The 13,156-nt window shown below is 51.1% G+C and overlaps 1 protein-coding gene across 1 annotated transcript in view; it reads left to right on the top strand.

The window, feature by feature from the left end:
• Positions 1–7,766, top strand: part of COTL1 (coactosin like F-actin binding protein 1) — a 44,382-nt gene extending 36,616 nt beyond the window's left edge. Inside the window, exon 4 of the mRNA XM_004014943.4 lies at positions 6,499–7,766. Coding sequence (XP_004014992.1) covers positions 6,499–6,609 — 111 coding nt within the window. The 3' untranslated portion in view covers positions 6,610–7,766. The remainder of the gene's footprint in view (positions 1–6,498) is intronic.
• Positions 7,767–13,156: the final 5,390 nt, after the last annotated feature.

Genomic DNA, 13,156 nt, shown 5'->3' with positions numbered 1-13,156 from the left:
TTCCCGGCATCTGTGTTCTCTGTGTAGGGTAGCAACTCATCATGGTCCTTATGTTCTGGGTAGAAGACCAGACACACTTCTGCCCCCACAGACCTCCTCTCTGTCTTCCCATGGCTAATTCTGTCCCCAGCTTTTGAGTGAGCAGCTGGATTTGCTGTCTTCCTTCTGCAAGGGTGAAGAGAGCCTGTGTCTCTATCTTGGTTATTCTGAGAAATTCCCCAGACTTCCCTTCATTAAAAAGTAAACAGTGAGGATAGAGAAGTTAGTGTGGGTGAGGGAAAGGGAACTTAGCCTCACCCTATACATTTGCTCCTGAGAAGGCAATGGCACCCCACTCCAGTACTCTTGCCTGGGAAATTTCATGGACAGAAGAGCCTAGTGGGCTGCAGTCCATGGGGTCGCTAAGAGTCGGACACAACTGAGCGACTTCACTTTCACTTTTCACTTTCATGCATTGGAGAAGGAAATGGCAACCCACTCCAGTGTTCTTGCCTGGAGAATCCCAGGAATTGGGGAGCCTGGTGGGCTGCCGTCTATGGGGTCGCACAGAGGCGGGCACGACTGAAGCGACTTAGCAGCAGCAGCAGCAGCACCATACATTTGCTCTGAGCATTTCAGAAAACTTCTTTAGAGCTCATAGACTGCCCTAACAATCTTGAGAATGAAGAAAATCCATGATCTTGTGAAATATTACCTAATCCTTCTTGAGCACTTGCTCTGCGCTAGGCACACTCATCAGATCCTTACAGGATGTAGGTCCTCTTACTGTCCCCACCTGAGAGAGGAAACTGAGGGTCAGGTGGGTAAGTTTCTGGGGAGGGTCAGGCTGCTGGAAATGCACAGGGCAGCCGTCTCAGTACGTGGCCCAGGCCACTCCCAGTACATTTAGGACCAAAGCGGGGGCTTAAACCCAGGCAGTTGGGGGCCATTTAAAACCAAGATGATTTTGGGACTTCTCCGGCAGTCCAGTGGCTAAGATTCCACCCTCCCCATGCAGGGGGGCTGGGCTCAATCCCTGGTCGGGGAACTAGATCTCACATACAACTAAGAGCTTGCATGCCGCAGCTAAAGAACCCACGTGCCGCAAAGAAGATCCAAAGATCCCGGCTGCTGCAACTAAGACCCAGCACAGCCAAATAAATAGTATTTTAAAAGTAATAAGAGTGAGATGATTTAAAACCAAGGATGGGAAACTATAATATGCCCTTTTTAGACCAGCCTTGCAAATAGATTCTTGACCGTGTATAGAGCACCACTTCCTAATCCTTGTCCTTCTCTAGAGTTGCCCTCCTTGGAAGCAGACCAATGTCCATCCTGTGTCTTTGAAGTATGAGCTTAAATGCTCTTGAGAAACATCCCGGGGACAGAATGTGTCCTGAATTTGCTCAGTGTGTGTCTCCAAGCCATCTAGGAGTCCTGGTTAGCTGGATGAAACGTCTTCCTTTGAGAAGTCCTGCCCTGGCAGAAAAGGGAGAGACCCTGTCTGCAGGCTGTCAGCCAGGGACACTGAGTTCCCAGACATGACAAAGGTCTTTCTAGAACTCTAGGTGACAGTGCCCCCAGGCCAGCCCATGTTGCTTTGAAGTCCTTGGCATGTGGCTCCGGCAGCCTGAAGGATGTGATGGCTGCTGGCATGGGAGGGGCGCACAGCCCACCCGGTAGTATGTCGGGGCAAGAGGACCTGTCCCCGGGGCCCTAGTGTGATGCTGCTGTGTTCCCTGGGACAAATCACTCCCCCTCTCTGAATCTTTTCCTTGCTGCTGCTGCTAAGTCGCTTCAGTCGTGTCTGACTCTGTGCGACCCCATAGACGGCAGTCCACCAGGCTCCCCCGTCCCTGGGATTCTCCAGGCAAAAACACTGGAGTGGGTTGCTATTTCCTTCTCCAATGCATGAAAGTGAAAAGTGAAAGTGAAGTTGCTTAGTCGTGTCTGACTCTTAGCGACCCCATGGACTGCAGCCTACCAGGCTCCTCTGGGATTTTCCAGGCAAGAGTACTGGAGTGGGGTGCCATTGCCTTCTCCAGGGTCTCTTCCTTATTATCTATCAAATGAGGGAGTGAATGTCAGGGTGTCAAAGGCTCTTTCAGCTCAATGCCCCCTCACCCTGACTTTCTTTGGTTAACCAAGGTACACGTAAAGGAAAACACGTATATCTTAGGTGTACAGTTTGATGAATTTATGAATTCTAAAATTTGCAATTTTTGTACATACCCGTGAAACTACCGCCCAGATCAAGACATGGATCCAGCACCCACCCACTCCTGCCCCAGAGGGCTCTCCTCCCCCTGAGCCAGATCAGCTCTAATATTTTATGATTAATGTGTCTGCTTGACTGAGCACATTATTCTTTTATTTATTTTTTAACCTTTTATTTTATATTGAAAGATAACCGATTAACAATGTTGTGATAGTTTCAGGTGCAGGGCAAAGGGACTCAGCCATACATATTTTATTTTTCATTCATTCAGCTGCTCTGGGAGCAGCTCACGAGATCTTAAGTCACAACACTCGAACTCTTAGTTGTGGCATATGGGATCTAGCTTCCTGACCAGGGAACGAACCCAGGTCCCCTGTATTGGGAGCGTGTAGTCTTAGCCACTGGACTACCAGGGAAGTCCCTGAGCACGTTATTCCTTCAGGCTCTTTCCTGTTCTCTCTGGATCCGGACTGCCACTGGCCATGTGTGGCCGCAGAGCATGTGAAGCCTGGCTTGTCACACTGCTGTGTGCTGAGTGCACTGGCTTTTTGAGATTCAGTATGGAGAACAAAATTACTTGTCCTGGTGTGGCTTCTAGCAAATTTACGATTCCCTATGTGTTAGCGTTGCTCTGGGCCGCGCTGGTCTCCTTTCTGCGAGGACTTGCGCCCTGCAGTTTGCAGCCTTCGTGTGGCCTGCCTCTTCTCCGGGAGGTGTTGGTGGTACCTGGAGGGTGCCAGGGACTGTGGCTGAGAGTCCAGGGTGTGTGCATGGTGGGGGGGGGGGGCCTGCTTTCTGTAGATGTGTTCTTTGTGGTTTTCAGTGTGGGCGAGTCCTTGCAGGCCCCTCAGGTCGTGGCCTTTGCTCCTACATTGAGGTCTGGCTGTCCGCAGAATCATTTTTGCTGTTTCTGCCGGGTTTTGAAAGCTGACATTTAAGCCCACTCCCCAGAGGTGGTGGCGCCTCCCTTGCCATGTTGAATGCCCGCTCTGTGAGGACCCTGGAAGGAACAGAGGTGGAGAAGTGTACAGTCATTTGGGGTTGGCTTAGGTTGACTCAGACCTTTGGGGGACTTTCTGCGGAGTCCACACCCTGAGGCGATCTCACCTTTTTGAAGCCTCTGCCCTCCACAAACTCCACCCCAACATCCTGTGGTGGGGGAGCCCCTCCAGGCCCGCCAGGACCACCTCTATGTGGCCGGCCACTTCCTGTCTGCCCTCCGGAGGGAGGGGGCTGCTTCCAATAGTAGGGATCCATGAGGCTGCTTGTCTCTGTACTTTCGTTTGAAAGAATCAGTTTTTGCAAACGTGTCAAAAATTTTTGGTTTTAAGCATGTCTCGAATTCTCAAATGTATAGGGTTTGAGTTTTATTTTTGCAGTTTGAGACATAGATTTTTTTTTAAACGTAATTTTGTTCATTTACGTTTATTGTTATGCTGTATTTCACTGGGTTCTGCTACAGTGGTTTGCTTCTTTAGCTATGATTCGATTTCCCATATACTTGTGGTTTTAAGGGGGACTGTGCTGTGTGCACTTTGACTGTGGATTTCTTAGACCTTATCAAACCTCTTCTTAACCTACATTGTCTAATGGCTAACAGACACAAGCGCAAGTGTTCTTGTTTCTCTAGATAGCCATATATAGCTATCACGGGCAGAGGAACTTTGGAACTTCCTTCTATAGCATCTTGAGCTGTGGGGCTTCCTCCTCCTGGTTTGCTCTTCACCCCTCCCCCTGCTGCTGGGGTCAGGTTGAGAAACACCTTATTTCTGGGTTCCCTTTTCCGGCTCTGCCGTTCGCTGTGTTCACTCTATGCTGATGACTTACACAGACCCTTAGCAGCACAGTATGGCAGACTGGGAGTAGAAAAGGATGTTGAGTCATCTGGGCTGATTACACAATCTCTCCAAGTCCAGCCCGTGGAACTTATCTTTAAAAACAACAAAAAAGCTAATATACTGAAGGAGGATAAGCGAGAAAATGTGTGAGGCTACACCTGGCACCTATTAGATGCCTGATAAATATTAGCCTCCCCTTTCCTCCTTCCTGTTCGTGTTCTTGGTGGCTTGGCATGTTTTGTGAAACTTGACCTTGAGATCGCTTCTGGTTTAGTCATTCTTTTTTGTTTCTTTCTCCCTCTTTTAAAAATTGAGGTGAAACTCCCATAACATAAAATTAACCACCATTAAAAAATACACAATTCAGCGGCATTTGGTACCTTCACGGTGTTGTACAGACACTACCTGTATCCAATTCCAAAATATGTTCATCACTCCTAAAGGAGATGGTGACGCTTTTAAGAAGGCCAGCTTTAGGACGTCCATCATGGTGCAGGGGATAGGAATCCGTCCGCCAATGTGGGGGACATGGGTTTGCTCCCTGGTCCAGGAAGGTTCCACGTGCTCTGGAGCAACTGAGTCCATGCGCCCCAGCTGCTGAGCCCGTGTGCCTAGATCCTGTGCTCTGCAACAAGAGAAGCCACCGCCGTGAGAAGCCCGTGCACAGCAACGAGGACCCAGTGCAGCCAAAAGTAAAAATAATAATAACAAAAATAAAAAGAAGAAGGCCAGCTTTAGAGTCAGCTGTACCTGCTAGCCATGTGACTTTGGGCAACTGTCATTATCTCCAGCCTTTGTTTTGTCATCTTCACAATGGAAATAATATTGATTATTAATATGTTACAGGATTTTTTAAAAAGCAGCTTTATTATGATATAATTTACACACCACAAAATTAACTCACCCTAAGTCTGCAGTTCAATTATTTTTAGTAAATTTACAGGGTTGTGCAACTATTATTGCAATTCAATTTTCGAGCATTTCCATCTTTTTCTGTTCCAATCTCTAGCTCCTTTTGTCTCTCTGGATTAACGGAATCATACAATATGTGGTCTTTCACGTCTGGCTTCTCTCACTGAGCGTAATGGTTTGTTCTTTTTTTTTGAGCATAATGGTTTTAAGGTTCATCCTTGTGGTAGGCTGAATCAGCACCTCACTCCTTTTTATGACTGAGTAATATTCCATCATATGGATAGACCCTATTTTGTTTGCCCTTTCATGTGTTGATGGGCATTTGAGTTGTTTCCACTTTTTGACTGTTATGAATAGTGTTGCCATGAATGTTTGTGATTACAAGTGTTTGTGTGGACATGTGCTTTCATTTCTGTTGGGTAGCTATCTGGGAGTAGAATTGCTGAGTCATGCTAAAAGGTTTTAAGAATTAAGTTTGCTAATGTGTGGCACTGCCTGGTCACTTAGGCCCTTTGTATACAGTGGTCATTGTTTACATTATTTCCTCACGGACTCTTTTTTTTTTAATGTGGACGATGTTCTGACCTTCAGACTTGTTATTCATATATTGGTAACTTCTCCATATTCTTACCTGTCACCATCCTGACATTTTCCTTACAGCAGTTTTATAATGCATGTATTCAAATACCTCTTGACTCTTCATGGCTTAGATCACCTGCTTCACTCATTCAAGCCACACACATTTGCGAGAGCCTCGTGTGTGCTGGGTCTGTGGGGTTTTATGGTGGACACATGTATACCACAGCAGCTATAGCCGTTTGGCTCATCACTACAGCCCCATCTCATGGCACCATGTTTGTTGAGTTAATGCACACAATTCCTCCACCTTCAAATAACTGAGTGTGGCTGGAGAGCCCTGTACAGCCTTCACTGCATCCAGTGTCTGGGCTGATCACTCAGACCTAGGACCAGAGGCCCCACTTCACAGGAGTGTCTGAAGCTATCTTGTACCAGCTGATGACAGCCAGTCGTGCGTCTCTTCCCAGCTCCACTTACAAGCTCCCGTTGATAGTTTGTAATCAGCCAATGTGGGGAGATTTATGCCAGCCATGGAAATGGGTAGAAGGCTACCATCCACCCCTAACCCCTTTTGTGAGACAGCCTGGTGTTAAACATTGACCAGCAGACCAGCCTGCCTTTCCAACCTCCTCTTCAGTTATTCTCCTAACAAGATGGGGTTTCAGGTGAGGAAACGGAGGCACGGAGCGTTGAAGGAACTTGCTCAAGGCCGCACAGTTGGAAAATGACAGAGCCAGAATCTGAACCCAGACCTGACCCTGGCCTTTCTGCGTGGTCTCGGGGTCTCTGATTTCCTGATCTCTGGCCCGTCTTGTTTTTTCCTCCTGCAGAACCGTTCTGCCCCTAGATTTTCGTTCTGATCATTTCTTAGCATTTGAGTTGCCAAGACTTCCTGGTGTGTTGCCTGAGCAACACTCACATCCCGTCCCCTCTCTTTTAACGGGAACTCTGTGTTTTATTTTGTTCCTGCAGAATTTCGCCAAAGAGTTTGTGATCAGCGATCGGAAGGAGCTGGAGGAAGATTTCATCAAGAATGAGCTCAAGAAGGCGGGTGGAGCCAATTACGACGCCCAGACGGAGTAACCCCTCACACACCCCGCCCCTTGCCAAAGTCATCTGCCTGCTCCCCAGGGGAGGGGACCGCGGCCTCAGCTACCAGCCCACCAGCCCACCAGGGAGAGGAGACGCAATGAGAGGCGACGTCCACCACCCCGTCCAAAATCCAGCTCCCCTCCCCACTTCCCTTGTGCACCTGCTGTGTCCTAGCCCCGAAGCTCATTGAACATCTTTCTTTTCTCTTTTATTCTTTCTCCCCGCCCTTCTTTCTTATTCTAAAGAAAAATCATTTTGATGCTAAGGTCACGCACATCATCAGATCAGAGGCGCCTCCTGTGGTGACCCTTTCCTGATATTTCTCTGACGCACAAGCAGCCTGCCCGGCTTCACCCACCAACCTCGTGTCGCTTCTGGCACCTGGGTCATGCTGCTATCTCGGTTTTCCTTGGCGCCTGCCTGCTTCCCGCTGAGGTGACGGCTGTGCCAGGAGCCATGCCCTCAACAGCAGCCTTTACAAGCACACATGCATCCCGCTGGCCAGGCTCACACCCCTGAGAGTCGCTCCAGAGTCCCCCCCATCCCCCCCATTCCAAGTTGCCTAAGCTCCATGCCCATCTGAGACGGTGCTCGGTGGAGAGAAGCGCAGGCCTGACTCAGACCAGACAAGAAGAGAGAAAATTTGCCTTAAAAGTTGCCTGGCTTTGCCATCGGTCTGAAGTGGCCCGTTCCCACCCTCTTGATCGAAATCTCACAACGTCGTAGAGTAGGGGCAAAGGTCTAAGTCCAGATTCAACAAGAGGAGTCTTTCAGGGGTCACCTCCTGGGCTCCCCAAGTGATGAGGACGTTAGGGAGAGAGGTCCGGGGTGTGGGATGGAAACTGAGGTCCAGCCAGTCAGCAAGCACAGCAGGGGACAGAGCGTGTGCAGCGGGAGCCCCGCCCTCGCGGGACCAGAGTCTGTGGGTTTAATCCTCGGTGGCATCAGAGCGGCCCAAGGATTTCCTTTTTTGTCAAAGAAAGATGCGATTGGCTTGGTTGTTCATGAGCACGTTTGGTAGCGTTCTTTTTCTCTTTTCCTTGCTCATTTCTTTGGGGGAAGTCTGTGCTGCGTTGGGGTCGTCAAGAGCATCTGCACTCAAAACGGTTTACAGAAATAAACAGTTTTTTTGTTTTTCAAAAAACAAAGCTGTCTGATTGGTGTTATAAAGCTTCTCTCTTTCCTGGAAAGATGAAGGCGGTTGTCGTTTCAGATTTTAATTGGTCTTCACAGAGCTCTTGGGGGCTGGTTGTATTCATATTCCACAGCTTGTTCAATTTTAGCAATAACCGTAAGAAACTGGTGCTGTTTGGGATTTCCCTGGCAGTCCAGTGGTTAGGACTCTTGAGCTCGTAGTGCAGGGGCTATGGGTTTGAGTCCTGGTTGGGGAGCTAAGACCCCACATGCCATATATGGCGTAGCCAAAAAAAAAAAAAAAGTGCTGTTTGCATCCCCATTTTATGGAAATCGAGGGTCAGAGAGACTCAGTGATTCACCTGTGGCCTCCCAGCTGGCAGGTGGGAGAGCTGGGATTCGAACCTGAGTCTCCAGGTGGCTCTGGAGCTGTGGCTCAGGACCGGAAACGGGGGAGGCCCAGCCCCGAAATAGTGATGAGACGGTGGGATTGGGACATGTCTTGTGCGGTCAGACCCCTCCACTCTGTGCATTCAGGGAAAGCTGTGAGAAGGCGTCCCCTTTCAGCTGGGCTATGACATGCTTTCTGAGATTGAGCTTCAAAACGAGATTTCCAGCACGCCAGCCCTGCTGGGAGCGCAGAATCAGGCCAGAGGAGTTTCAGATGCACAGCCGGCTTCGGAGGAGCTGTGAGTGGGGCGGGGAGGGTGGGGGAGACCAGGAAGGAATCCTGCAAGATGTGGGCAAAGGCTGAGGCGGCCCGGGGCTGGTCCTCAGCCAGGCTCCTCTGCTTACGGCTGGGCGACATTGGGCAGGTTGGTTAACCTCTCTGAGCCTCAGCTTCCTCATCCGTGAAATCCTTAAGGAGCAGTGAGGATTATGAGGATGTGTGGCAGGGCCCGGTCGTCATCCCGTCAGGCCTGCCACTCAGTCTTGACAGCTCTGGGTGCCCCAGTTTTTCCTAAACATAGAACAGAGGGAGCCAAAGTAGGTCTCTGGCTTCCTGGCTTTCAGCGCTGGTCGGAGAGCTTAGATAATTACACATGTAGATAAGCCCCCTCAGGAAAAAAATTATACAGGCACTGGGGCTGGTTAGGGGCATCAAGGAGGGCTTCTCCGAGGAGGTAACACCTGAGGTGTGAAGGGGAGGAGGGAAGCCGGCTAAGGGGCCTAGGGAAAAGGAGACCAGGGACAAAGGCTCCGGGGGTATGTTTGCCGAGCAGGGCAGAGAGGGTGGAGCTGGGTTTTTGTGTCAGGGAGCTGGGGTTCTAGCTGATGACTGCAGCTCAGGCCTTTGCTGGGATTTCAGAACTTGGCTGATGGGATCTTGATGTCCTCAAGGGCAGAGAGACCTTGCCTTTATGTCGTCAAGAGTGAAGGTGTTGTTCACTCAGTCGTGTCTGACTGTTTGCGACCCCATGGAGTGTAGCCCACCAGGCTCCTCTGTCCGTGGGATTCTCTAGACAAGAATGCTGGAGTGGGTTGCCCTTCCCTTCTCCAGGGGATCTTCCCAATCCAGGAATAGAAACTGGGTTTCCTGCATCCCAGGCAGATTCTTTGCCTTCTGAGCCACCAGGGAAGCCCCCAACTCCACTGCCCCCGCCCCCTCAACCACCATAACCAGCATCCAGAAGGCATCTGGTAGTGCTGCCTGGAGCTGATTCCATCCAGCTGCTCCCAAAGCTGCCCAGGGCATGGGCGCCCTAGTCTGGCCTTCCTCAGGGTCTGGCAGGTCTTGGGGTGAAGCTCTGGGTACTCGAACCTCCTTGCTTACAGACTCTTAATTACTTGACACACTGGACATTCAGTAGCTATTCCGGGTTCCCCCAAACTGAATGGTGTAAACCAACCACTGTGTCGTTTGGCCCTTGAATTTGTAGAACTGGATTTAGGAAGGGTTCAGCAGGGCGATTTTCACTAGCAGGGTCTCCCCTTTGGCTGTGGCCGGATCCACTGGCCTGGATGCTCAAACTGGCTGTCTCACATGGCCCCCGGCCAGCAGCCAAGGCCAGTCTGTGGCTGAGTGCACCCAGCACATCCTCGTGCCACAGTGTATCAGACTGTGACCTTTTAAAAAATGTTTTAGATGTATTTTATTGAAATATAGTAGATTTGCAATGTTGTGGTAATTTCTACCATAGAGAAAAATGATTGTCACACATATATTCTTTTTCATATTCTTTCCCATTATGGTTTAACACAGGACATTGCATTTAGTTTCCTGTGCTATGAGCAGGGCCTTGTTTTTAATCTGTTCTATACGTAACAGTTGGCCTCTGCTCACCCCAGACTCCCACTCCATCCCTCCCTCCCCTGCCCTTGGCAACCACAAGTCTGTTCTCTGTGTCTGTGAGTCTGTTACTGTTTCATAAATAAGTTCCTCGGTGTCATAATCTAGATTCCACATAATGATAGTTGTCTCTGTCTGGCTCGCTTCACTTAGTACGATAACCTCTGGGTCCATCCGTGTTGCTGCAGATGGCATTATTTCATTCCTTGGGATGGCTGCGTAGCATTTCATTGTGCATATGGACCTTAACTTCATTAAGGGCTGTGGGCTTGCATGGCAGCCAGGATTCCCCAGAGGGAGCATCCCAGGGCACCCGCGTGCGGCTGTGTGTCCTTTTCTGACCAAGTCTCCAGGGTTACATGGCAGCATTTCCACTGGACTTTAGGAGGAGGTGGTCATGAGCATCCCCCCCCTCACATTCAAGGGAAGGGGTCTTGACCCCACCTCTCAGCAGGAGGAGTGCCAAGACCCGTGCCCCCTTTCCTGAAAAAGCACCTTTCCTGCTGTGGCCAGGCCCTGTGCTAGGCCCATGCCTCGTGCTCTGGGGACTTGCACGGGGCTGGTGGAGGGCAGAGGAGATCTACGTGGAAACCAGCCAATAGCTGCTGTGCTAGTGACGGCTGTGCCCTCCAGGGGCTTGGGGGGAGGGAGGTGGTGAAGGGGTGGGAGGTGGGGGGTATTAGTGCTCTTTGCTGATTGATCCCTAAGGGGAGGCTTCTGCTTCTCAACTTTGCCAGCCTCGCCACGGACCTTTACTCTCCAGGGGGCTATCTGAGGCTGGCAAGGGGGTTGCCCAGCCCCAGGTGCCGCCATGGTGGGGGTAGGGGGCCTCCCGCTGCCCCCACCCCCAGGATGTGCTGTCCCTGTTCTCATCTCCCTGCTGCTTCCTGTTCCCCGCTTTTTAGTGAGTCACAGAAGAGAGGTGCCTACAGAGCCAAAAAAGGTCGGCTGCCAGGACATGACTCAAGAGAGACTGAGAGACGGGAGGGAGCTCTGCCCTCAGGCTGAGTGGGGTCGGGGGTGGCCAGCCAGGAAGGCTGCACCTCAGCTTCCTTCTCATGGCTCGTCTAGCCCATCAGAAAAGCCCACCCTAAACTTAGAAGGGAACTTCGCTCGCCAGTTACAGCTACATCCTAGTCCTTTGCTAATCCCTGCCCCTCAGTGCCTCACCGCTCTGGGATCAAGTGGAAATTTTCCAATGGTTGAGGGGGGGGTTGGCCAGGAGCCCTGGTTGTCCCTCCACTCGGGACTCTGTCCACTTCCTCCTCGGACCCCTGATCCCTATCCGGCACCCTTCCTCCTCTCTGTCTGAACACCCACCCTCTCCCTCTAGAAAGATGGGCTCCTGCCCTGACCTTGGGCTCCTGCCCTGACCTGCTTCTTCCGGAAGGTCCCCCATATCCTGTGGGGTTGGTTGAGTAGTGGTCCACTGAAGATATTAATACACCTGTGCCCCGGAACCTGTGCATATGTGTGAAGTAGCTCAGTCGTGTCTGACTCTTTGCAACCCCATGGACTGGAGCCTGCCAGGCTCCTCTGTCCCTGGGATTCTCCAGGCAAGAATACTGGAATGGGTGTTCATGCCCTCCTCCAGGGGAATCTTCCCAACCCAGGATGGAACCCGTATCTCTTACATCTCTTGCAGTGGCAGGTGGGTTCTTTACCCCTAGAGTCACCTGGGAAGCCCCCAGAACCTGTGTGCAGGGCCTTATTTGGAAATAGGCTCACTGAAGGGGTAGCTATGACCTACCTAGACAGCACATTAAAAAGTAGAGACATTACTTTGCCAACAGAGGCCCATCTAGCCAAAGCTATGGTTTTTCCAGTAGTCATGTATGGATGTGAATGATGGACTCTAAAGAAAGCTGAGCACCAAAAAATTGATGCTTTTGAGCTGTCATGTTGGGGAAGACTCTTGAGATCTCTCAGACTGCAAGGAGATCCAACCAGTCCATCCTAAAGGAAATCAGTCCTGAATATTTATTGGATGTTGAAACTGAAACCCCAATACATTGGCCACCTGATGTGAAGAACAGACTCATTGGAAAAGACCCTGATGCTGGGAGAGATTGAAGGCAGGAGGAGAAGGGGATGACAGAGGATAAGATGACTGGATGGTATCACTGACCCGATGGACGTGAGTTTGAATAGGCTCTGGGAGTTGTGATGGACAGGAAAGCCTGGCGTGCTGCAGTACATGGGGTTGCAAAGAGTTAGACATGACTGAGCAACTGAACTGAGCTGTAATTAGTTAAGGGTCTCCAGGTGAACCATCCTGGATTTAGGGTGGGCTTTGAAGCCGAGGCAGGCATCCCTTATGAGAGAAAGCAGAGGGAGGCTGTGAGAAGTGGAGGGAGACAGTCACAGGCCGAGGACGCGTGGAGCCGCGGGAGCTGGAAGGGGCAGGAAGGACTCTCCCAGAGCTGCTGATTTCTGGAGGGAGCCTGGTCCCGCTGACACCTCCATTTCAGACTTCTGGCCTCCAGACGGCGAGAGCCTAGATTTCTGTTGTTTGAAGCCCCAGTCGTGATCGTTTGTTCCAGGAGGCTTAGGAAACTCTGCTCTCATTTACTCCTCCCCTCCCCCACTCACTGTGACCCTCTCAAGGGCAGGGCGCTGTCCCCAGGGCCTTGCACATAGCGGGTGCTCAGCCAATAGTACACGAGTGGGGTGCCCCTCTGGCAGGTGTGCCTCTGCCCGCCCTCCGAGCCCTCCATAGAACCCGAGCCCGCTTAGAGCAGGATCAGACTTGGCTCACGCTCAACCAAGCAGAGGGCCCACGGGCTTCCTCCCCTCCCCCAGCTCCTACCTCTGGCTCTGCCAAAGGGCAGGGATGTACCTCATCTTCCTGTCTACCAGTCCCTCCAGCTACTCCACCTCTGGGGGCTCAAACCCACAGCCTGATTTCTTCTCTCTTATCACTGCCTCTGGAAGATTTTTAAGATATCTCTGCAGAGGCTGGAGTGTGCCCCCAGGCTGGGCTGGCCAGGGGACCCCGCGGCTCCCTCGGGATGGGGCAGGAGAGGGCAGGTTGGCCCTGAGGCTGAGAGCTGCACCAGAGAGTCGAAGCTCAGGTGAGGACTCGGCCTTCCGAGACTTGCACGTCCCTCAAAG

Source organism: Ovis aries, chromosome 14 (assembly GCF_016772045.2).
Source record: "Ovis aries strain OAR_USU_Benz2616 breed Rambouillet chromosome 14, ARS-UI_Ramb_v3.0, whole genome shotgun sequence".
Lineage (NCBI taxonomy): Eukaryota > Metazoa > Chordata > Mammalia > Artiodactyla > Bovidae > Ovis > Ovis aries.
Note: the sequence above shows the minus strand (reverse complement) of the source record. Positions and strands in the feature narration are given on the sequence as shown.